Source organism: Corythoichthys intestinalis, chromosome 7 (assembly GCF_030265065.1).
Source record: "Corythoichthys intestinalis isolate RoL2023-P3 chromosome 7, ASM3026506v1, whole genome shotgun sequence".
Classification (NCBI taxonomy): domain Eukaryota; kingdom Metazoa; phylum Chordata; class Actinopteri; order Syngnathiformes; family Syngnathidae; genus Corythoichthys; species Corythoichthys intestinalis.
This window is the reverse complement of record NC_080401.1, coordinates 4,209,357-4,234,307: the sequence shown is the minus strand read 5'-3', so window position 1 is coordinate 4,234,307 and position 24,951 is coordinate 4,209,357. Positions and strand designations below refer to the sequence as shown.

The 24,951-nt window shown below is 40.5% G+C and overlaps 1 protein-coding gene across 1 annotated transcript in view; it reads left to right on the top strand.

The window, feature by feature from the left end:
* Positions 1 to 18,870, top strand: part of LOC130918999 (fibronectin type III domain-containing protein 7-like) — a 30,027-nt gene extending 11,157 nt beyond the window's left edge. Inside the window, exons 7-14 of the mRNA XM_057841347.1 lie at positions 957 to 1,211; positions 1,297 to 1,554; positions 8,399 to 8,653; positions 9,406 to 9,660; positions 12,641 to 12,901; positions 13,012 to 13,041; positions 13,205 to 13,242; positions 18,838 to 18,870. Of these exons, the coding sequence (XP_057697330.1) occupies positions 957 to 1,211; positions 1,297 to 1,554; positions 8,399 to 8,653; positions 9,406 to 9,660; positions 12,641 to 12,901; positions 13,012 to 13,041; positions 13,205 to 13,242; positions 18,838 to 18,870 (1,385 nt within the window). The remainder of the gene's footprint in view (positions 1 to 956; positions 1,212 to 1,296; positions 1,555 to 8,398; positions 8,654 to 9,405; positions 9,661 to 12,640; positions 12,902 to 13,011; positions 13,042 to 13,204; positions 13,243 to 18,837) is intronic.
* Positions 18,871 to 24,951: the final 6,081 nt, after the last annotated feature.

The window sequence follows — 24,951 nt, the reverse complement described above, 5'->3', positions numbered from 1 at the left end:
ATTTTATATCTGGTAAGATGCATTTAATATATATTTAGAGGGTTTGGGGCTGACAACCACAATTAAGATCATTGCTAGGCTAATCGCCGACAACATACACGTATGTATGTAGTGAGAGTGCTATCGCTAAACCATATAAACATTAAAAGCCCTAGCTCCATTGACAAATGACATGAAATACATTAGACTTGACAGTGGATGTTAGTGAGAACAAAAGATTTTGAATTGAAAATTTCGTAACTCACCTTTCCAAGCACAAGATAGATTCCTGCCGAATTTTCGTGGACGAGGACCTGTTTCACCCAACCAGCAATCAAGTATTTATAAGCCTCCAAGCTGTTAAAGTTTTTCAAACTTTCGTGAGAATAGGCTGATTTTGTGTGGACAAGATAGTTGTAAATATCAGGGTAGCTAGCAGATGTCAGGCAAATACGACAAAGGCAAAGACAGCGGGTCGAAAAACATCGATTTAGGCATCAAATATGGATCTGGCGAATGGATAAACTGAAGCTTTTCCACATAACGCCTTTTATGCAACGCATCCAGTGAGTTTACGGCATCCGAAAGCACCGGGTATTCCATGAAATGCATTATAAATTGCTCGATCAATTGAGACCATTGATAATACAGACACAAAATGACGGACAAGGGGGCGGAACAATACAGCGATCACGTGATTTTGTGACGTCGGTGGGTAGGGTCTATAGGGACAATGCATTCCGTATTTCTTTCAATCTGATTATATTTAAAATAAGACCACCGCAGCACATCACATGAGTGACATGACCAAACTATAAAAAACAATATCCAGCATTTTTTCTTGTTTCAGCAGATGAAAACTGGCTATCGTCTTATGTTACAGTCATCCAAGACATATTTATAGCTTGTTGTCATTACGTCATCGCCCTGAAAAACCCCCAATAATAATTATTTTTGTTGCTTTCTATCTTTCTCAGTCCCTTGCCCACCTAAATCTTTGGCTATAGTGGAATCAGCGGAATCAAACTGCACTCTTTCCTGGGATATTGAGCCCTACACTGATAGCTACATGGCTTATATCAAGAAAGGGGACGGCAGCGAGGAGACATGCGCAACTACCAGCAACAACTGCACCTACCACTGCCAATGTGGCTACATGTTCCAGTTGTATGTGTTTGCTTACAACCCTGCTGGCTCCAGTCCTCAAGGACCTGTTGTCAACTATACAACATGTCAGTCAAAGCTCAGACATGACAATGACAATTCTTATGTGAACCGTGCCTTAGTGTTACCATATGTGTACCATGTCTTTGTCAGTGCCCTGTTGTCCGGAAAACGTGTCCGTCTCCCTGGTGAGCACAGAAACTCTGGAGATCACTTGGACAGCATCTCGGGGAGCAGATCTGTATGAGACTCGAGCAGCGGATATTTCAGAAGTCATCCTGTGCAATGACACCGCACCAGTCTGCGCCCTCTCTGACCTCAGCTGCGATACAGCTTACAGTGTAGTTGTGACCCCTTGCAATGACATGAGCGGCTGTAATCGTGCATGCAAGGCTCACACTAAAGACACAGGTAGGCAAGGGTGTAACTTTAAATTGGGGGGGATTGAGATTGTCACCTGAAGCAGGTCTGAGGGTATAGCCTGCATGAAAAAAAAAAAAACAAAAAAAAAACTCAGATTTGTATATGGTGGAAAACACAGACAAGACTGAAAAAGCACATGCGCTCCTCTTTAAAAGAAACTGCTGTATTTTAAGCCAAAACAACTGTTGTGTTTGATAGAACAATATGTCTATATGCTGCCATAGTAGATTCATGGCGCATGAAGCCCCCAAACTATTTTTAATTTGTCCGTTTCACCCTGGAAACGCCCGTTTACAGACGTCGCGCAACCGCTTTTGCTTCAACCCAGCCATATAACGAAGGTAATTAATTATATTTTTATTCAAAATGTCTGTCATTTTTATTTCAGAATTATTAATTTATGTCTAATATTTAGTTAAAAAAAAAAAAAGGCCTTTAAAAAATTATTCACTCGCATATTTTTAAACTTTTAAACAAATTACGTCACAAATGAAAAAATTGGTGTCTGTAAAAAAGTCACGGATATCTACCTCATAATTATTTCTTAATTGTATTTTTTTTCGTTACTGTCGCATCTTCTCCGATATGTTAGATGATAATCGATCCAAACAAAGAAATTAAAAAAAAAAAAGTTTAAAAGGGTAAATATATGAAAAAGGAAGTCTCGACCACTCCTCGATGTCTGTGATTTCTGCATCGCGACCCTTGTTATAGTACCATGTTTCAACCATAAAATCCTCCAAAAATGCAGCTGTGGCCATTCACAGCCGTGTCTTGACACTCGGTGATACATGCTACGTGGAGTTTTTGGATCGAAACAAGGTAAGAACGCGATAATATCTTGTTAAAGTCATGGCGTCTGTAATTCTGCTCTCGTGTGCTCTCACCTCCAGATAGGGTTTTGCTGTTTAATTTTTTTCTTTCCAAATGCCCTCCTGTTGCAAATTTTTCTTCCCCCAGAAAATTGAGATTTTAAGCTTTCCAATGATGTATCACACATGCATATCGAACAATTTTGATATTTGGCCATATTGAGGGTCTCATAGCAGAACTTCAAGTCACCTGAGTGTTTTCCGCCATATATACTGTATATCATATATATACAGTGGTATGAAAAAGTAAATGAACCTATTGAAATTTCTCACATTTCTGCATAAAATCACCATCAAATGTGATCTGATCTTTGTCACAATCACACAGATGAAAAAACGGTGTCTGCTTTAACAAAAAAAAAACATGCCACAGCCTCTCAATGGGGTTCAAGTCTGGACATTGAATTGAACCACTCCAGATGTGTATTTTGTTCTTCGAAAACCATTCCGAAGTTGATTTACTTCTGTGTTTTGGATCATTGTCTTGTTGCAGAATCCATCCTCTTTTTAGCTTCAACTGTCTGACAGACTGCCTCAGGTTTTCCTGCAAAACATCCTGATAAACTTTTGAATTCATTCTTCCATTAATGATTGCAATTTGTCCAGGCCCTGAGGAAGCAAAACAACCCCAAATCATGACGCTCCCTCCACCATGCTTCACGGTGGGAATGAGGTGTTGATGTTGGTGTGTGTTACTCCCAAACAATTCAACTTTCAGTATCAGTCCACACACTATTTTGCCAAAACTTCTGTGGAGTGTCAAAGTGCCTTTTTGCAAACATTAAACGAGCAACAATGTTTTTTAGACAGTAGAGGCTTTCTCTGTAGAGTCCTTCCATGAACACCATTCTTAGCCATAGTTTTACGTATAGTTGATGTGTACACAGAGATATTGGACTGTGCCACTGATTTGTGTAAGTCTTTAGCAGACACTCTAGGTTTTTTTTTAAATTTACCTCTCTGAGTATTCTGCGCTGAACTATTGGCATCATCTTTGGTGGACGGCCACTCCTTGGGAGAGAAGCAACAGTGCCAAACTCCCTCCATTTGTAGACAACTTCTCTGACTGTTGATTGATGAACATCCAGACTTTCAGGGATGGTTTTGTATCTTTCCCAGCTATATACAAATCAACAATCTTTTTTTTTTTTTTTTTTTTTTTTTTTTTTTTTTTTTTTTTTTAAAAACCTGTCCTGTTAAGCTGTTTGACACAGAGAATGGAAGTCTAAGTGCCCGGATAGTCTGAACAGTTTTAATGTTTCACATTGAGAGTCTGACATACTCCCATTGTGATCATTCAAAATACCTTTTTATTATGACAAAACAGCGAACAGGAAGGGATTATGGGGGGACAGAAGAAAAGAAATACAAAATAAGAAAGAAAAGAAACACATACACTAACAAAACAAGAAATACATTGAACAACTAGACTAGTCACTAATATGCTGGAGATGTATTTCCGGTTTACACCATGTGGGGGCCTATTGGCCAGTGAAAGAGGGGGATGAGGGTGTCTAAAAGCCTATAAGCCAAGTGATTGAAAGGGGTAGAGTGTACACAAATCAGTTCTGTGATCTAGAACCCAGTGTGAATCTCTTATGAGTGTAAGCCCGTTGGCGACCAACCCTACGCCGCCGCATCGCCAATCCCGGCACCGGGACCCCCAACCCGAGCGTGCCCTACCACATCCAGCAGCACGCAAGCCCCATCGGGCGCGCAACAGCCACGCAGACGGGCGGAGAAGCCGCGCGGGCACCAACCCAGGGCCACAGCCCCCACCCAGCAAGCCCGGGGAGGGAGGGAGGGCGGGCGGGGGGCCGGGGGGCCAAGCGCAGCCCATCCCTCCTCCCGCAGCCCAGCAAACGAGCCGTCCCCCCCCCGGGACCCAGGGTGGTCCCCCGGGCCACCCGTGCACCCATCAACCGGCCTTCAGGGATGGCCGGAGGGGACGCACCACCAACCCCACGCCTACCCCCGTCCGCCCACCCGGGCCACGAGCCACAGCCGCAGCCCCCCAACCAGCACAGCACGCCACGGGACCCCCAGCGGCCCACCAAGCTCCAGGCAAGGCAGGGTCCCCCCGCCGGTGCAGGCGACACCCCGCTGATACACCAGCGCCCAGCCAGCGACCCGCGACAGAGCGCAGGGCGGATGCCCAGCCAGAGAAGAGTGGGGAGGCGGAGGCAGAAGACCGCCCAGGAACAGCCACGGGGCGATGCAAGATCGGAGCCCCGACCCCCCAACCCGCCCTCGCGGCCGGCAGCCCAGGCAGAAGGGAGGCCACACCCCAGGAGCCACGCCATATGGAAAAAGTGTGGGACCCACCTACCACCCTATTACTGTGGCTGCCAGGTTCCCGACTGGCAGCCATCACCCAGCACCGTGATGGGAATGTGAGGGGAGGGTAGTGCAATGTATGCATTAAAATAGGAGAGCTTGGCTTAGGGCAGTGGGACTGCAGCATGGAGTTTCTGCCCAGCCGCCCGTCCCACCGCCCTTTGCCGGAGCTCTACTGTGGATGATGTGTGTGGTGCATTTAAAAGAGGTGCAGGGATGGCGGGGACTGTGGTGAGGAGACAACCGTGAGGTACCACCCCCCAATAGGTCCCAACCATCCCACAACCTTGGTGTGTGGTGCATTAAAAACGGGGGGAGCCAGGCCGGGACTGTAAAGCCCCGTCCCAACTCTCCCCGGAGAAATGTATGAGCATGGGTTAACAATCCTTGATCGTAGGACTTCAGACAGCTCTTTTGACCGGGCCATGATGCACATCAGACAATGCTTCTCATCAAGACAATTCTTACCAGGTGTTTGTTTAATAGTGGGTAGGGTAGCTTTGAACCACTCATCAGTGATTGGGCTCCCACCTGACTGACCTGAATTGTTTGGTAAAAATTGGTTTCAATGGCTCGTTAAGTCTCCTTAGGTCAAGGGTGTCCAAACTTTTTGCAAAGGGGGCCAGATTTGGTGTGGTAAAAATGTGGGGGGCCGACCTTGGCTGACATCCCTTACGTAGAACAATATATTTAGGCAAATTTTAGCAAGCCATTCTTTGTGTCACATTTGCTTTTTTTTTTTTTTTTTTTTCACTTAATAATTTCAACAATCTCGCAATTTGCCTTTGTGGCGTTCTGTTTCGACTCTTGCAAAATACTGCTGCTGTGAAATTAAACTAGCTTCAAGTTGCTTCAATTTCTTGCTGCGTATCTTCCCTGTAATCTTATCGTACATGTTAGCGTGTCTTGTTTGGTAATATCGCCTCACATTGAACTCTTTAAAAACAGCAACTGTCTCTTTGCAAATGAGGCAGACACAGTTGTTGCGTATTTTAGTGAAGAAATAGTCCTATTTCCACCTATCCTTGAAGTGTCGGCTGTCGCAGTCAACTTTTTTTTGTTGATTGTCGCTATTTTAGAAAATTGGAAGTGAAGGGTCACACGGGATAATGTTGCTTGGAGTGCTGCTGCCTTATAATGGGTAAATGAGGAGCAGCATTTAGTGTGTAATCTACTTCATATGCTGGTAGCAGTACTGCAGACCAATTTATTAAGTCTGAGTGCGGGCCGGAGGTTATTGATTTTATGACAGAGGCTGGGGGCCGGATGAAATTTGACCACGGGCCGCATTTGGCCCCCGGGCCGGACTTTGGACATGTCTGCCTTAGGTCAAGGGTTCACTTACTTATTTGTCCCCTTTCTGTCATTGTTTGCATGCTTTCCTCATCAAAATATAAAAAACCTATAAACGTTTGGGTTGTTTTAGTTAAAGCAGACACTGTCTTTAAAACCTTTGTGATTTTGACAAAGATCAGATCACATTTGATGGTGATTTTATGCAGAAATGTGAGTATGTACTAGTCATTCTAAAAAATAGCAAATTGTGATAAAGTTAAATATTTTCTTTAATGTACTGATAAAGGTTAGACTTTCGTATATTTTAGATTCGCTGTACACCAACTGAAATATTGCAGGTCTTTTATTGTTTTAATATTGATGATTTTGGCATACAGCTCATGAAAATCCAAAATTCCTCACAAAATTTGCATTTCATGAAAAGGTACTCTAAATGAGCTATTAACTTAATTATATGAATCAATAAATTAACTCTAAATACCAGCAATTTTTTTTTTTTTTTTTTTAAATTGTGACGACCTCTCAGGTTTTTGTAAATGTAGGTCCCCGGGTTGCGAACACGTTCCATTCTTACAGTGGCGACGTAACCTGAATTTCCGTGTAAGTTGGAATGAACCCTTTTAGTACTCCTAAATACCCCCTAAATCTAAAAAAAACTATCCAAAAACATGTATTATACGTCATTCTACTGTCCTCACCAATACGTTGGAGCTAAATCCTTGCTAGACAGAGCTAAGTTGTAATCTTTCCCCACTGCCTCTCACTCGGCTGTGACTTCTTTGTGGGAGCAAATACGTTCTTCGTGTGTAATGTGCTCTTACTTGCATGCGGAAGTACTACCTGCTCTACGCTTCCTGCGCCAAAATAAAAGCATGCATCACAAACCAAAAGTCAACATAATCAAATGCACATTTTGCCAAATGGAAGAGTAGTCATATTAAGAAAATTAGGTAAAAAATAACATACGGTGAGGTACGATAAGGTACTGTTCATGCTACTAAAAACAGAAAAAAATGGCAGACGAGACTCCAGCGTCGTAAAATCGAAATCAGTCGGGTGTGTCGTAACTCGGGGATACCTGTATAAATAAATTTAATTTGAATAGCAAAGTTTAGGGCTCCCCCACCTGTCAAATCCCACTTTAACCTCTGGTTATAGCTAAGACACTGTTTTTTTCAGCTGTGAATTGTGAGTGGTGGGACTGGAGCCTCTTGTGGAGACGTGCTGCTCTCTTCTTTTTACTACTGTGAATGCATAACACACAGAGGGACACGGTCTGCAGTGGGCAAAACCAAATATCAGCACGGGAGGGGAGGGAGGTCAGAACAATGTCACTATTTCGTCAGGTAGAACACATAAACTCTGATAGGTCCTAAAGCATAAAGAATAATGTAAATTATAAATATATATATTCATTTATATGATACTTATAACAATCATATGCATTTGAAAAATTTGAAAACCCTATGTGCTATTAATTTTATGATGACTTTTATTATGTTTTGAATGGTTCTACTCTTCTGTAAACTATACATCTTAAACTATACATTCGCGAAAAAAAAGTACTACTCATAGCGAACTTAAGAAATGTCACTAATGCCGAAGACTCAAAAACTGTGGCGCCTCCAGAAATTTTTCATAGGGGTGGCCAGATGGGGCCACTTAAAATCTTCGGGTGGTACAGCAAAACTAAAAGTAATAATTTCAGGTTTTTATTTTGTTGTTGCAGCAAAAAGGCCAGAATAAAACTATAAGAAAGACTTAAGGGGGAAGTTCAGATTTTTTTACATCAGGCTTAATCTCCGAGTTTGTAAGGGTTTAATTAGTTGGTAGAGCTGATTTCAACAAATTCTTTGTATTTTCTCTTGCTAATTCAGCCCAGTTGACTCTTGGTTAAGTAACTCTGGAGCCCTGAAACTATCAAATAAATTATAAACTGCACGGAATTAGTTGAAATCAACTCCACCGACTAATTAAACCCTGCTAAGTCGAAGATTAAACCTACCGTCAAAAATTCTGAACTTCCGCTTTAAGGACACGCCTACTGATATACTTTGTGTATTGTGTTATATTTTGTGTTATACTTAATGTTACAATTGATTTAATTGTATAGTCAGTCCATAACACCCACAGTGAAATGTATAACTGATGCTACTACAATCTAACGATGGGGCGGCCAGTGGGGTGGCCAACAAATTTATTGGGGTGGGGCCGTGGCCACCCCCTGGTGGCGCCACTGCTCAAAAAGACATCTTAAATAAATGAACTATGGTCGTCTTGCTTGGTATCACTGGCTATAAAGCTCCTCTTTATTTCTTCCTGGCCAGCTCCCTGCATGCCCATGCATATCCAGCTTGATCCCAAAAACTCTTCCTGTGTCAGTGTAAGCTGGACAGCAAACAACCGTGCTGCCAATTACAGCGTGAATGCAGTGGGAGAAGATGGCACGTACACCTGCACCTCTGGCGGAAGTAGTTGTGACATCACAGATTTGCCCTGTGGGTGCAACTATGAGGTGATTGTCACTGCAACCAGCGCTGCAGGGCAGAGTTTACAAAGTTACTCGGAAAGACTAGAAACAGGTAAGGAATTCAAACCTTATGAATGCTGCATCACACTAACAAATAAATACCTCCATGTTAATAAAAAATAAACTGAGCATGATTATTGTAAAGTTCACATTATTTTATTCAGCTACTGTATTAAATTGGATATACAGTATATGTATTCATCCCCTTGGATGTGTTATTACATTCATAAATCAATCATGGCTAAAACAATTTGGCATTTTTAACACAAACATTTATTGGAAAAAAACTGCGTAACGTCTAATTGAAAACAGATTTCTAACGAGTAATGTCATGAAATAAAAACATATCAATACAAATAATTGTTTGCATAATTCTTCACCACCTTTTAGTCAGTTGTATCTAGTTGCATCTTTGGTTGCAACCACATCAGTGAGTCTGTGGATAAGACTTAATCAGTCTTATACATCTGCCAACTGCAATTTTATTTATTTAATAGGGACTGTGCACAAATATGACAGATTGTAGCAAAAATGCTATTTTACATCCACAGTCCCTAGGCAGGTAACACAAAACAAAAAAGACCAAAAGATTACAATAAAACAGTACAGTACAATAGGTTACTAAGAACTTAAAAGTCAGTGATTGCAGGACTGATTTTCTCTCAACCACTGCTTGAGCTAATACATACTAATGTTAGGCACTGTAATAAGTCTGTGATTGAGTAGAACTTCATCAATAATTATTTGAATTAAAATTGCAAATACATTTGTCATGGTCACTGAACATATTTCAATTTTCTTCAGAACCCTGTTGTCCAGCCAACACCACCGTGCACCAGGTCACTCAGGCGATGACCAATGTCTCATGGTCTCACGCTAAAGGCGCGTATTCCTTCATGACCTCGTTGACGTCATCGCGTGGTCATGCAAGTTGCCACACCCAGGACTTACACTGCCTCATGGGATGCATCACTTGTGGCACAAACTACACAGTCACAATGGAGGCTTACAGCCACAGTGGACGCAGTACTAATTGCACCTATCAGGGTTTTTCATCCAGTGAGTTATTCATGTACTTTGTATGGTATTCAGTCATACTGACACATAGTAGTAGACAATAATCCATACACACCACACCTATATAAAATTTCTTCAGACTTAAAAAAAACATTTTTTTGAGCTGCCTCTAACAGAAGAGATATTGCTTCATATACAGTATTTACACTGCAAATAAAGTCCTAATCAGGTTATTTTTCTTAAATATAGTTAAATCATTTTCTCCATTTTGTTTTGAGTGTTAAAGACTAGTTAAGAGATCAATGCGTCAGATTATTCCATCTAAGTAAGTATTACGATTTGTTCTCATTAAGCCAATGCATCTAATAGTTGGTCGTTTTTCACCTAAATCAAGAAAACATTGCTTTCAAATATTGTTTTGACCAATACCTATACCTATACTGTACCTTAAGGTTAAATATACAAATTTATTGTTTACAATAACTTTAAGCAAAATACTTAAGCTTATTTTTAGACAGCTATTTTTGTTATTTCAAAAAATCTAAGTGATTAAAATTTACTTGAATCACTGGCAGATAATTTCAATCATTTTTAGGCGATTTAAACTGAAAACAAGGGAATTTAACTAGTTTTAAGGAGGTGCGTTCTTGCAGTGCATATTGATACAGGTAGTCTCTGAGGTTTAGTCGCGTAAACAGTACCTAGTCCCAGTTGACGTTCTTCATGTCATGTCACCCCCAGCAGCATCGCCGACGTCCTGCAGTTCCTTTCGGCCGGGAGATCTGCTGATTCCTTGTTCTTGCCCTTTTCTCTCAGCAAGGCGACGCAGATGCGATTGCGACTAAAGCCCTAACAGTCATCGACCGTCATTTTTTTTTTTAGTACTATGATGTATAATACATGTTTTTTGGATGGTTATTTTGAGATTCAGGGAGTATTTAGGGATACTTAAAGGGTTAATTCCGATTTACGTGGAAATCTCAGTTATGTCGCCAGCACAGGAACGGAAATAGATCGTAACCCGGGGACTACCTGTATATATAGAGTGTATAGGCCTATATATATTATATTATATATATATATATATATGTATATATATAAAGGTTGTCAAACGATTAAAATTTTTAATCACGTTAATTACAGCTTAAAAATTAATTAATCGTAATTAATCACAATTCAAACCATCTATAAAATATGCCATATTTTTCTGTAAATTATTGTTGGAATGGAAAGATAAGACACAAGACGGATATATACATTGAACATACGGTATATAAGTACTGTAGTTGTTTATTATAACATTAAATCAACAAGATGGCATTAACATTATTAACATTCTCTTAAAGCGATCCATGGATAGAAAGACTTGTAGTTCTTAAAAGATAAATGTTAGTACAAGTTCTGGAAATTTTATATCAAAACCCCTCATAATGTTTTCGTTCTATTAAAATTTGTAAAATTTTCAATCAAAAAATAAACTAGTAGCTCGCCATTGTTGATGTCAATAATTACACCATGTTCACTCATGGTACTAACCCATAAAATCAGTTGGACCAAAGCGCCAGCAGAAGGCGCCAAAGACCAAAAACAAGTAACAAGCAGACATTACACTGTACTGTACATTTTAATCCGTTTGAGCGGGGCACGTGCGTTAATTGTGTCAAATATTGTAACGTGATTAATTTAAAAAATTAATTGCCGCCCGTTAACGAGATAATTTTGGCAGCCCTAATATATATATATATATATATACATATAAATATATAGTATGTATATACGTATATAGTGATCCCTCGTTTTTCGCAGTTAATGGGGACCAGAACCCGCCGCGATAAGTGAAGAACAGTGAAGTAGCGCATCCCCCAAATGTTTTTTTGGTTTGTGTTCAATGTATTTATTGAGATTTAGCATTGGAAAGAGATACATACTGTATAAGACATCTTTTTTTCACTTTTTTTCCCCAAAAGTGTAATAAAAAAAAAAAAATAATAATAAATGTTTTTTTTAAGCACTTCAAATGTAGTAATTATGATAAATTTTAAAAATTTTACCGTCCCCCCGAAGTATTTTTAAACAAGAATAAAGTAGAAGTAAAAAAAATGCTTGACTTTATTAAATGCTTCACTGAGTGAGTGATTCAAATCCGCTAGGAGCTGCTCACTTACACACAATGAGTTGCCACAGCAATTGTTTAACAAGTTAAACGATGATTGACGCGTGAACTTCGGGACTCTAGCAAGATGAAACGCATTCATCTGTCAATCATTGTTAACTTTAATAAACAACTCCAGTGCACGTGCACTGCCTGCATGACGAACAAAGAGCAGGGAGAGGGAGTGAGATGCGATCGGCTTGGGAAAGCTCATTTGTTTTGTTTTTGTTTTTTTTGATTGAAAAAAAAAAAAAAAAAAGGACTGAGGGCGCAAAGTTTGATGCGCGAAGCAGCGAGGGATAACTGTATATTATATATACACACACACACTATATGATATATACAATGCAAAAACACAACTCCTTAAAACTAGTTAAATTCCCTTGTTTTCAATGTGAATATACGAGAAATAAGTGAGATTATTTGCCAGTGCTTCAAATAAATTTCACTCAGATTGCTTGAAAAAAGAAAAATAGCTATCTGAAAATAAGTTTCACAGACTTATTTTAAGCAAGAAATGTTATATTTAATCCTAAAAAAGCTTTGAAATGCCAGAAATCTTCCTAATTCAAGAATAGATATTGTTCAATAAATTATTTGAAACGATTTTTTCTTGATTTAAGTGAAAAATGACCAACTTTTAGATGTATGGGCATAATAAAAATAAATACTAATTTACTTGAAGTAAATTGGATAATCTGACACATTAATTTGTTAACCGTCTTTAAATCTCAAAACAAGATGGAGAAAATTATTTGACTTGGTTCAAGAAAATTATACTGATTAAAACGTTAGAAATTCGCAGTGTATATATAAAATACGATAGCCACACAAACCACTGGTCGCTGCCTCACTGTTTTTGTCTTGCAGGTGCATGTTGTCCATCAGGTTTAAGGGTGTACAAGATGGCTGGAAACTCTTTGCGGTTGCAATGGCGCATCACAAGCAGTAGCCACCGTTACATAGCTGAACTGATGGGTAGCAACAATTACTACAACTGTACAACATCTGCAGGAGAGAGCAACTGTGCTATTGCAGATGTCCAATGTGGTGACGTTTATCATGTCACGGTGGCTCCATTAACAGCAGAGGACAGCAAAGTCTCATTTTGTGGTCAGAGGATTTACTCAGGTAGAGTTATGTATGACAGTATGTGTATTAAAGTTATTGATACTGTAGCTTAACATTTGAGCTTGGTTACTAAAAGTAAATTAGCTCATTAATCATGTTGTCTTTTTCAGTCACTTGCTTAGGAGATGATGTTGGTACAGGTAAGTGTAATATGTGATGTCATGAAATAGTGTAAAGTCATGACACAATGATATTAGAGATTTGTCTTGGTCTTGCTATTTTTAATACATTTTTGTCATCTTAAATGATGTGTGTGTTAGTGTATCATGAGCGTGTTTTTATTTTATCCTATTATTTCTTCAGTCATTTACAGAGGCAAGAGAAGTTTGGATGAGTCCATAGTAAGTACTGTAAAAATACATATTACACAAAATCATGGGAAAAAAGAATGATGTTGTTTCAGTGCATCTATTTTTTTTAATCCACAGCCTGCTGATATGATGTAATTCATCAGTGTCATTGTCCTGCATCATCCCCTCCCTCCTTTGGATACAGAAACACATACATATATGAACACCAGTTTTTATGGCACCTGATCGTTTTCGTTTTATAGGTCCAGTCAATGCTAGTTGTTATCTTTACTGATCGTTGATGCTATGTGAGTTGCAAGTAGGCATTTATTCCTGCTTTATCAAGATTTTTTTTTTTTTTAAACAATATTGCTTTGCATCATTTTGTGAATGTCTCCTTGTATTGGCTGAAGTGAAGGAGATGCATGTTTCTAAGAGCTATGTGGTATTTAGAAGTATCAATTTATCATTTCATTTTTCAGGCCTGTCTGAGAATCGCTGCATAAGGTTACAGGTAGTCCCCGGGTTACCAACAAGTTCTGTTTTTACGCTGGCGACCTTCCGTGTAGATCGGAATTAAACCTTGAACTGCCTCTAAATCTCAAAATAACTACCCAAAGTCATGTATTACCGTATTGGCCCGAATATAAGACGGCCCTGATCGCAAATTAAAAGCTTTTTTTTTTCTCGGGCTTCTGTTATTAACACGTTAATAAGACTGCGCTAAATTACATAACTACTAAAAACTAACCTTTGGAATGGAGGATATATAATAGAGAATAATATAATTTGACAGCCCATAAGCCCCACAATTCTTATAGAAATTGCTGTAAGTAGGAAGCCTCCTGGAGATGAACATGGACGGGGTTGTTATTATCAACTTGTACTGTTTTTTTCAGGATGAATTAAACATTTTCAAACCCCATTATTTTGTTTGTTGTGTTTTTTTTCACCCAGAAACAATTTTTTTCAACATATTACTTAGTATTAAGAGTCACTGATTTTGACTGAATATTGGGGTTTTCGTTCAGTATGGTGTGGATGATCGAACAAGTAAAAATCCTTAATGGGTACTACGGATAGAAAGACATGTTGTGAGTTATAATAATTTGATATTAAAACGCCTTTTAATGTTTTCGTTTTAATAAAATTTGTAAAATTTTAAATAAAAAAAAAAACTAATAGCTCGCCATTGTTGTTGATGTTGCAGGGCGGTGAGGTCACATGGCCACGCAGCCGTACTTGACAGTGTCACTCTTTAACTATGTAAGGTAGTGATTAAAATACACCACAAGGTGTCAATGGCGAGTTTTAAATTAATAAGAGCTCAGGGCAATGACTGTGTTTTGTCCCTCAACTGATGGGTCCATTCACCACAAAATAGACTCCTGATAATGGCTCCCAGCCTCATAGCTTGTATATTTTGACTAAATATTGCCATGCAGTGTATTTGTTGAGCTAAACGAGTTGCTAAAATGTTTAAATAGAATTTGACCAAAGTCTGAGTAAGTTTTATGAGTATTTTGCATATCTATTTTGATTGTGAATTCGTAGTTCTCCTGGCATTGTTGTTAAACTGTGAGAATAGGGCCTCATTAATACTGATTAAAGCACTTTTCATGAATATTTTTTGAGAGATATGAATATTATATTTGTTGTATTTTCACTATATGATACTTATGTTTGTTGTGATGGAGTTGCTGAATCTTATGCCAATAAACAGGGCAGTCCGAGCTACGAATCTGAACGCCTGTGTCCACTCTCCTTTCTCTCTGCCTTACAACTCACTGTGGATTAAAGGAAAACTACAGCGTCAGTCAAGGGACAAAACGCACTCATTGGCTTGATCCTTAATTAATGTATAATTCGCCATTGACACCTTGTGGCGTATTTAAATCACTACCTTACATAATTAAAGAGTGACAATGGGAATTCCGGCAGCGTGGCCATGTGACGTCACAGTCACAACGTCAACAACAATGGCGACCTACTCATTAAAATAATTTTACAAATTTCATTGAAACGAAAACATTAAAGTGATCCTCTACCTTAAATACATGTAGGCTCTAATAAACCACAATTGTTCTCTTGTACTAAAATATATTGTTAGAAACACATAAAATGTTAAATCAATGGCAATATTTTATAATATTTAGAACACATTTTGACCGATAGTTGGCGCCATGTTTTGCGGGCTCGCAGTGATGACGTAAAGGGGATCTTTCCAAATGTGTAGCGTATACAACAATTGCGTATTGCTGCCTAAACTCGCTAAGTAAAATGCTACGATGTGCTGCTTTTGGATGCAATTTCCAGTCAAATTGAAACAAGGAGAATGATGTGAGTGGTCAAGGTGGAATTATTATTTTTTGTGAATAAATGTTCATAAGTGGAAGCTTCTCCCGTTTTTGGTCCCTGTATGCACGTATCCTACCTACCACGCATTACAACTGGCGCACAAACATTTTTCCTGGATCCTTAGTCAAGTAAGGGATCCGTCTATTTTCTGGATCCGACGGTCCCACCGCGGGTGCAATATTGGTTTCGGATCTGTCTATTTATTTTCTGGATTCGACGGTCCCGCAGCGGCTTTTCAGATCCGTCTATTTTGTGGATTCGACGGCCTGACCACGGCTAGAACGTTATCATGGGATTGGTCTAATTCCTGGATCTTCGAGTGAGTGAAAAAAATGCACTGATTTGCCGCCATGTGATTGGCTGATTAGAAATTAAGTGTTAACGAGCAGTTGGACAGGTGTACCTAATAAAGTGGCCGGTGAGTGTATATGTCTTTCTATCCGTGGTACCCTCGTGGACACCGAGTCCCTCACGGATGACTGAGTTTCTCACCCTAGTGCAGGGGTGGACAAATCAGTTCTCGAGGGCCGCAGTGGGTCCTGGTTTTTCTTCCAACTGATTCAGCACAGACAGTTTAACCAATGAGGTTTCAGTGGAAACAAGAAGCACATGACTGCAATCAACTGATTGCACTTCACCAGATTGGTGAAAGGCTGTCCTCATGATGGGTATGAACAAAAACCTGCACCTACTGCTGCCCTTTGTTGAATAGTTTGCCCACCCCTGCCCTAGTGTGAAAATAGAATACTTGAATTTATTTGTCATGTCGCAAGCAGATGCTGCCGTTTGAAAGGGATTACTTTCAGTTGCAACAGCCCGCAAAGCATTTTGGGTAAGGGTAGCGAGAAGTGAATAAAATTTAGCTGGGAATTGACTTCCAAATCATTGCAAAATGGCTGACGAGGAGCGTGTGAGAAGAATACATGAGTGAAGTGTCTCAAAGGTGTGACCAGAGGTGGGTAGTAACGCGTTACATGTACTACGTTACATTTACTTGAGTAACCTTAGAAGAAAAATGTAATTCTTAGAGCAGTTTTACTAAGCTGTAATTGTTACCTTCCCTTGAGTAGATTTGTAAAGAAAAAAACCACTACTCTTACACCACTACTTTGGAATACACAAGAGTCATTACATTTTTTCTCTTTGCTCTTCATAATAGTTTTTTTTTTTTTTTTTGCCACCAATGCCAATAGTACAAACGTGCCTGGTGTATTACCCGGGTAGCTCTACCGATTTCACCAATGATATGGCGCAACAATAATCACATGACTCCATTATACCAGTCAGACGCAAGCTTGCCGTTCTATCTTCACGCCAGCCTGTTCAATCACGAGGTGTCTTCAACGCACCGTAAAAAATGAATTTATATAGATCGCTGCCATCAACATGACTCGAAAGCACGGATTTTAACCTCTCTCCCTGTTTTTATTTGGCACCGATTGACCAGAGATATGATCCTTTTAACTTCAAAATAGTAATTATGAAGGAACCATTCACTATTCAAACTAGGAACTATTTTCTCCACCAGAGGGCACTCATGCTCTTTGGACGAATAATGGTTCATTTATGCAAAATTTTTTTTTGTCGTTGGAATGCAATGATTTAAAAAAAAAAAAAAGTGGTTATGTTATGGGTTCTTGTACAGTATTATTATAACAGTTTGTATAGATAACTGTGCTCGGGAAAATACCATTGTTTAAAAAATTTTTTTTTTAAATCCAACAAAAATGTAAACAGTTACTCACAATGTTACTGATTACCTGAGTATTCTTTTCACCAAATACTTTTTTACTTGTACTTGAGTAAATTTTTTGGATGACTACTTTTACTTTAGTAATATTATTTTGAATTAACGCTACTCTAACTTTAGTAAAATTTTGGGCTACTCTCCCCACCTTTGGTATTACCTACATGCTTTTACTGCTGTCCCTGTGGGCCGTCTTAAAAAAAAAAATATATATATATATATATATAATTTTTTAGACCCATCCTGATGTGTGCAGGTGAAAATAAAACACGCAGCTCCGCCCACTAAGCGGAGTCTTTTTTATAGCTAAATTACCTACTAGCTCCGGGCTTGGATCATGGATAAAAAGAGTAGGGGTGGAGCCGAAAAAATAAGAAAAAAGAGAAAAGCACTCGTAAAAACTGACAAATGTGCAATAATAGCAATTTTTAGCAATGCAACAAGCTCACAGCCTCAAAAAGTGGAAAGAACGTAACTTGCACCACTGATCCGACAACAACATGTAACTGGAAACTTTCTTTTACCACCTCACGAGGGTGATGCAGCAACAAACACCACAAGTGATGACAATGTGTACACAACAGGTGAAGTACCGGCAGTTAGGATTGTCATGGTTAGTGAGTGAATATTAGAATTAAAATCATCAATTTTGTGGCGTCTTTAAAACGGCATAAAATTGACTTGACTTGATTAGAACGCTCTGTAAAAAAAGAAAAATGGGGTGGGGGGATTCTGTCACGTTTCTGCCTTGGAAACTATAAGTATTTTACATTTATTTGGGCGTTTAAACAGCTATAGGGAAAAAGCTATATGAACGAAATTGTGCAGTGTGCAGGCTGCCATGACGAGAGTGTCAACATTTTTGGGGTTCAGGTTAATCCTACGATGGAGAATCCTCCACCGGGGTGCAAAAATGCCAAATGAATTTTCCAACACCCTTGTCTGTAAATAAATATCTCTTTGCGGCTCAGGTTCATTCCGGGGTAGGGTCTCATCAGGTACGGCTTTAGAGGGAATGTTGCGTCACCTACCATGGTATGTGGCACATTCCCGAGGTGGGCAGCATCAGGCAGAGGCGTACTCTGTGGGACCTGGAGTCTGCAATTTGCTCTTCCCACCCCCAAATGTGATCCAGCAAATAGACCACCGTCACTTGTCCTACCAAAATCTCCCACCTGAATGCACATGAAGCGGTAATCGGCATCAACAAGCGCCAAAAGCACTATGGAAAATGTTCTTTTATAATTAATGAATAGGCTTCCTGATCGTGGGGGTGCTTGAATCAATATGTGTTTTCAATCAAGTGCACCCAGGCAATTAGGGAAATCCCATTTTAACCTGAAGGAGTCGTTTCATCATGGTCTTTTTGATGGCTGCTCACACACCATATGCACCGAGTTGATTACAGTTGTGTGACCCAGGCGATAGCTGAATGCCAAGCTCATCAGTGAGTCCCCAGATGCCGAGTATCTGTGAAAGAATTGACAAAGAGAAGTTACATGCGAGATTGTTTTATTAACCTCATCTCCTCTTTGTTTCAGCAAATATCTGCAAAACCAGATGGAAGTGCCTGAGGGATGCGTTTGTGAAATTCAGAAGGGAAGTTGCTGTTAGTGGTTCAGCAGGAAGAACCCAGAGGGAGTGGAAGTATGCAGAGCTCATGTCCTTTCTTCTGCCCCATCTACAACCCAGAAGGTCTTTGTGAATTCTAGTCATCCGCAATTTGCAGTATTGCAGACTATCAATTTTGTAATTATTCATGACACATTGCGAAGAAACTGATTGATATTGATTATGTATCCTTAATGTAATACCTCCTATGACGAATGAGTTTAATTTTTTTTCTCAACCTCATTGTTCAAAAGCCAGTATGAGTGCCACCTCCTTGGAAGAAGAGTGGTCATCCACACCTCTGGCACTCAATGGATCAGATGAGCAGCCCAGTGGCAGCTCATCTGTGACTGCTGAGAGACAGCAGCCAGATGCCACTACCTCGGAGGCAAGGGACAGGCCAGAGAGGTCTCGCAGCCCCAGGGTGCGGGACACATTTAGCAGCGCCCGTACAAGGAGACACAAGGGTACAGACTCCATGGTGCATAGACTCTTGTTGGCATTACAAGACATCAGGCCAGACACAGCACTGGATGAGGCATACCACTTTGCCATGAGTCTCGTCCCCCAGCTAAACAGACTAGGCCGGAGGAAGTGGCTCAGAGCAAAGATACAGATACTGAAATACCTGGATGAACTGCAACATTCGGAAGAGGAGAGTGCACAGCCCCCGCAACAACCATCACATTACATAAGTATCTGTACATCTAAATTTGCATAACCTGCCCCACCATTGCCCATCTCACACTTACTAGCAAACAGACCAATTATATTTCAACACCCCACACATCCCAGGACACCAACCAATTGGACATTTCATACAAATGCTTCCAAGCACTCAGGAGTGGGAAGGAAGCAACACCTCACTCTCTGGAACATGTAAAAGAGCTGCCTCATTATTTTTGGTTGAGTTTGTGTGTGTGTGCTGTGGGTGTCTATTTGTGTTGACTTTTTTTTTTTTTTTTTTAATATTGCCTTTGTTTTGTAGTTCTTATACTTTTTAAAATTATACTATGATACTATACCTGTTCAGCTTGTTGTGATTTGTAATGCATTAAAATACGAGCCCACCTCAGTTCAACAGCAAGTCTCTGCTTTGGTTCGATGGCTGATCTGTAGTTGGTGGATTGCCGGGTGAGTTCATTGCCGATAAGAGACAGAAGTTCATCCATTTTCTCTGCACTCATCCTAAAGTACTGGTGAAGGCATTGGCTGTCCAGCCGCAGTTCAGCCACAAGGTGATATTAATCAACTTGCTGACGACGCCTGCGCTGGGTCAGTGGATGGACCGAATCCAGCCTCCTTCTACCACAACCCCTCCTCCGCAGTCTGTCTAGTAGCAGGAGGAAGGCTACTACTTTCCTCCTACTAAATTGGTATTATAACACCTGGGGAAATGCTAATATTCCATCATTTATCCATAAATGCATGCCTTTTGGATTCCTATCATGCCACTTCGTGTAATTACACACATCGCAACACCAAGAAAATGATAGAAATTTGCATCGATTGTCAAGCTAAAACGACCGGCGCCCGAGATCCCGGAAATCTAGCATATTGTGTGCGTGACGTCACAACTAGGAAGCACCCGGCTCATTGCTTGGGTCCTGACAAAGTACTCAATGGCGGCAATGATGGCGGACAATTTTGTTTCTAGTTGCAGCGACGAATCCGACATAACGAACGTTCTTCTAATGGTGACCAGGAGAGTTATGAACATTTCTTTGGTGTTTTGGGTTATCAATTTGAGCCCAACCAAAAAAAAAATGCAGCCTAAAACCTGATTTCATTTGTCCATAGTTCGAATAGCTTTCAGGTGTAAAACGCGCACCACACAAAACCGTGCCGGAGGCTGGGTCTGCAAAATTAGCCCTCTTTGCACGGACAAACTTTACTCATTGTCTGCGTAGTCCAGCTCTTTTTCTCACGTTCGGGAACTCATGGGTACTAAATTGTGACAAATGCTATTTGTACACCACATAGCACGACAGGTTTGAACCATTTTAGCGATTTTTTTGGTAAAACACGAACGCAAATCTCTCGGCGATAAACAACGATGGCACCTGCCTCGACCTTTTGTTTCCTGGCTGTGACGTCACAGCCCCATTCGGCTGTTTCCGGGCTACATTCGGAAATCTTCGTAATTTTCAACCTATTTTCGATAATTGGTCATGAATAATGTATTTTTTTGTTTACTTTATCAATATTTGTTATATTGCCACATAACTGTTCTATTGACATCTCACAGCCCCTTAGTGTTATAATTCTCTTAAAGGTGCTGAAACTACTGATAATTGATGATGCATCTGTTGTATTTGGGGCCTAACAAACTCACAATGGAGCAGAGGGCGTGGGTGTAGCGAGGCTGTGATAATGACGAGGAGTGCAGAACAGGTGGGTTGACAGAGCGCTGATGACTGGGAGGGAAAAAAAAGGGAAAAGCATACAGGCCTGCTGTGGGGCTCTAACAAGATAATGATTCACCGGAACCACCAGTTCATGAATCGCCAGCACTGCCCTTGGAACCCGCAGACGATCTCAAAAGTGAGGGATGATATTTCTTTTTTGCAATGAAAAACTTGACTTGGGATGTTTTTCTGTTTGCTGCGATTACAGGTGTTTTTTTTTTTTTTTTTTTTTTTTTAAATCAAGATGAGGTGTCCAATATTAACAATCTTTTATTCAAATGTATATAAAAAAAAAAAAACCTTGGATAAATGTATCTCAAGAGTAAAACTGCCCCAGATGATGATTCATCGAAACCATCGGTTCATGAACCACCAGCATTGACCCCAGAACCCGCCAACAATCTCGAAAGTGAGCAATGATTTTTGATGGTTTGATGGATTTAGCAATCAATGGTAATATAACAGTGCCTATATGGCAATTTACAGTACTGTACAGCAGGGGAGACTTGTACAGAAGCGTATTCACTTGAAAAAAAGAAAAAAAATCTTAACTTTATTTTGGGGGGTCTTTTTATTTTTTCCTCTTGTTATATATATGTTTTGGGGGTTCTTTTCCGATTGATTTTTCAACTTTCCGTTTTTCTGAGTAAGAAATTCATTCTGTGGGTTGTTTTTTGACTTTTTTTTCCCAGCTGTTTTTCAGATTAATATTTTTTGCTAGGAAACATCCTAAATTAACGGGAAATATCAACTTTACTGGTTTGTTGTTTTAGCTTGCTTGGAGGGGAGCAAATGTAAGAAAATGTGTCACATTGCCCTAGTCTTCCCTACTAACTCGCAAACTCAGAGCTCCTCCGCCTCTTTGTTGTTTTTAGCGGTCATCCAGATCCTACACACTGCCGGCTGCTGAACTGTGTCGGATACAGTCATCTGTAGCTGCATCAGCCGGGCCTCCCCAGCTCCTTCTGTGGAGTATATAATCCTGAAGAACATGACATACCGCATACACGAGGATTGCATCAGTTCAAACAAGCTTAATAAAGACCAGCGTATTTTCAGGGCGTCCTTGAGGGACTCTTCTGAAGGTCTTTTATTCGCATTTGATTTATGATCACGACGATGTGCGAGAACTGATTAAGTTTGTGCTCTTGTTGTAGATGGGATGTTTCTGGATTCTGTCCTGAGTCTTTGCAGTCATACCTAGGTTATATTGTCTCGACAATCCTGATGATTTTTCGCTTATAAAGGACTTAGTCCTCTTGGCGGCAGGTCACTGTCATGGCATAAAGGCTTTAGCACAAAAGCTGTGACGCTACTTCAGGTGAGTACACAAAAAAAAAAAAAATCAACTTGTTGGATGAACATTTAAAAATTATGGAAAGTAGTTCCACCTGATTAAATTGCTCTTCTTCAAGTGTAAAGCAACTGTGTTGGACCTAATTAATTTGTTTGAGTTGGGGCAACTAATCAACTCCAGTTGGTACAACTCTATTCATTAATATCAATTTGATATTGTTTACTAGTGTTGTTCAACGACAACCAAGTTATGGTGGCCCAAGATGATTTACTTGGGTTGACACAACTTAAATTACTGGTGTTGCTCCTGCTTCACTTCACATTAGTTCAAATTTAATTGAACACACACGTTCACACCGCAACAGGACTCATCTCCTATTGGTGCACGTGATCTAAAACTGCTCTATGCACCTAAAATCCGACTCTGCCCATGCAAATATCACTGAACCACAGTAGTAAAAAAAAAAAAAAAAAAAAAAAGTAACACAAAAACGCTAATTATAAATAAATGACTGGAAATCGTGAGTAGTAACTTTTTGGGGGTACTAATTAGCAACATATATATATTATAAAGCAGAGTTCATGTATGTAGATCCACTTGAGTGGAACAAAATTCATTTTCTAAGCACTTTTTACATGGTCCCAAATTTCAAAAACTAGAAAGTATCTAGTTCAAACAACATTCTAGACTTTAGTAGAGGTATAAAGTAACACTTTTCTCTCTGTGACAGAACATGGACACAATGCACCGGCCAGGAAGAAGATACCGGCCAGGGCCGCGCCAATAAGGAAGGCCACAATGGCGCCAGCCAGGAAGAAGATGCCAGCGGGGAGCACGCCAATCAGGAAGGCCACGATGACGCCTGCCAGAACAACGGTGCTAACGACGGCGCGTACAACGATCAGGAAGGCGACGCTGACGCCTGGGCCAACGTCTGTGTAGGCGACCAAGCATTCCTCCGGGTTCCCGGCAACGCTGTCGACCGGGCCAGAGGCAGCGCCGTAGTCCGGACCGTACGCAACGCCAACATCTGGGTTGGGGGCAACGCCAACGTCCGGGTTGGCAGCAGCACCGACGTCCGGTTTTGCAGCAGCGCCGACGTCCGGGCCGGGGACAATATTGTCATCCGAGCCGTGGGCAACACTGTCATCTAAGATGACCATAGGGCAATCGACCTGGACGAGGGCAGTCCCCGAGGCCATGACCAGGGCCTTTGGAACCACGATCAGCCTCCTTGCCAATAGCTTCCGAAGCAGGCCAGGAATAATATCAATTATTTGTTATATGTGTGTGTGTGTGTGTGTGTGTGTGTGCGTGCGTGCGTGCGTGCGTGCGTGTGTGAGAGAACCAACAACGAGTTCCAAATATGAGTGTAATGAAAGAAAATAAAATCTTAATCAAAATGACTGATAGCTTCGACTTTCAATATGTTGCATTTAAAGCCAATTCTTACACAAGGCATATTGACATTCCATTATGCAGGAGTTTAAAGACACGATTTTAAATGAGCCCGACAAGGACGATGAGAAAAACGATGAAGCCTCCGCTGAAGTAATTCAGTTCCTCGATGACAAAAGCCTGTCACTGGTGATGCGCCAGATGACTGACGCCATGCGGTGAAGATCCTCCAAGAGTTCTATGCTGGGAGAGGCAAACCCAGAATCATAAACCTTTACACAGAGGTGACCTCATTGCAGAAGACGCCAAGCGAGAATATCATTGAGTATGTGATCACAGAATTAAGGAACGCAGGAGCGCTGCTCAATGACACTTATAAGCCATGATTCTGAAAGGGCTATCAGACGCATTATTGTGTCCCAGAGTGATAACAAAATAACTTTTCCTGAATTTAAAACGAAGCTCCGTAGTTACTAGGACGTTCAGAACATGCGTACAACAGCATGTGAGGACTACTTTATGAAGGCAAGAGCACAGTTCAGTACAAAGCGCACGCCCAATAACACTGAAAATCAGGAAGTTGTGTCTTACAAATGCCGATCTACCGGTCTCATAGCCAGGATGTGTCCGCGAAAACAGTGGTGTACTTTTTGCAAAAGTAACACGCACAACAGCGCAAGTTGCAGACGGACCAAGCGGCGAAATGACACACGCAAAGCTTATGATGAGACAGCGGACAAAAAATATGCATTCGGGCTGAGCGACATGCAGATGCGGGAGCAGAATGCAAAGAATAAAAGGTCATACATCATCACCAACGTGGCGAAATTCAAGAAGTTATACAGCAGCTTCCAGACCGGAACACATTGCGTGGAATAGGCAAATGGGACCAGAAGCAACGAAGTCGCCATGCACAGAGGTGACGCGGAGGTGTAGCTTGT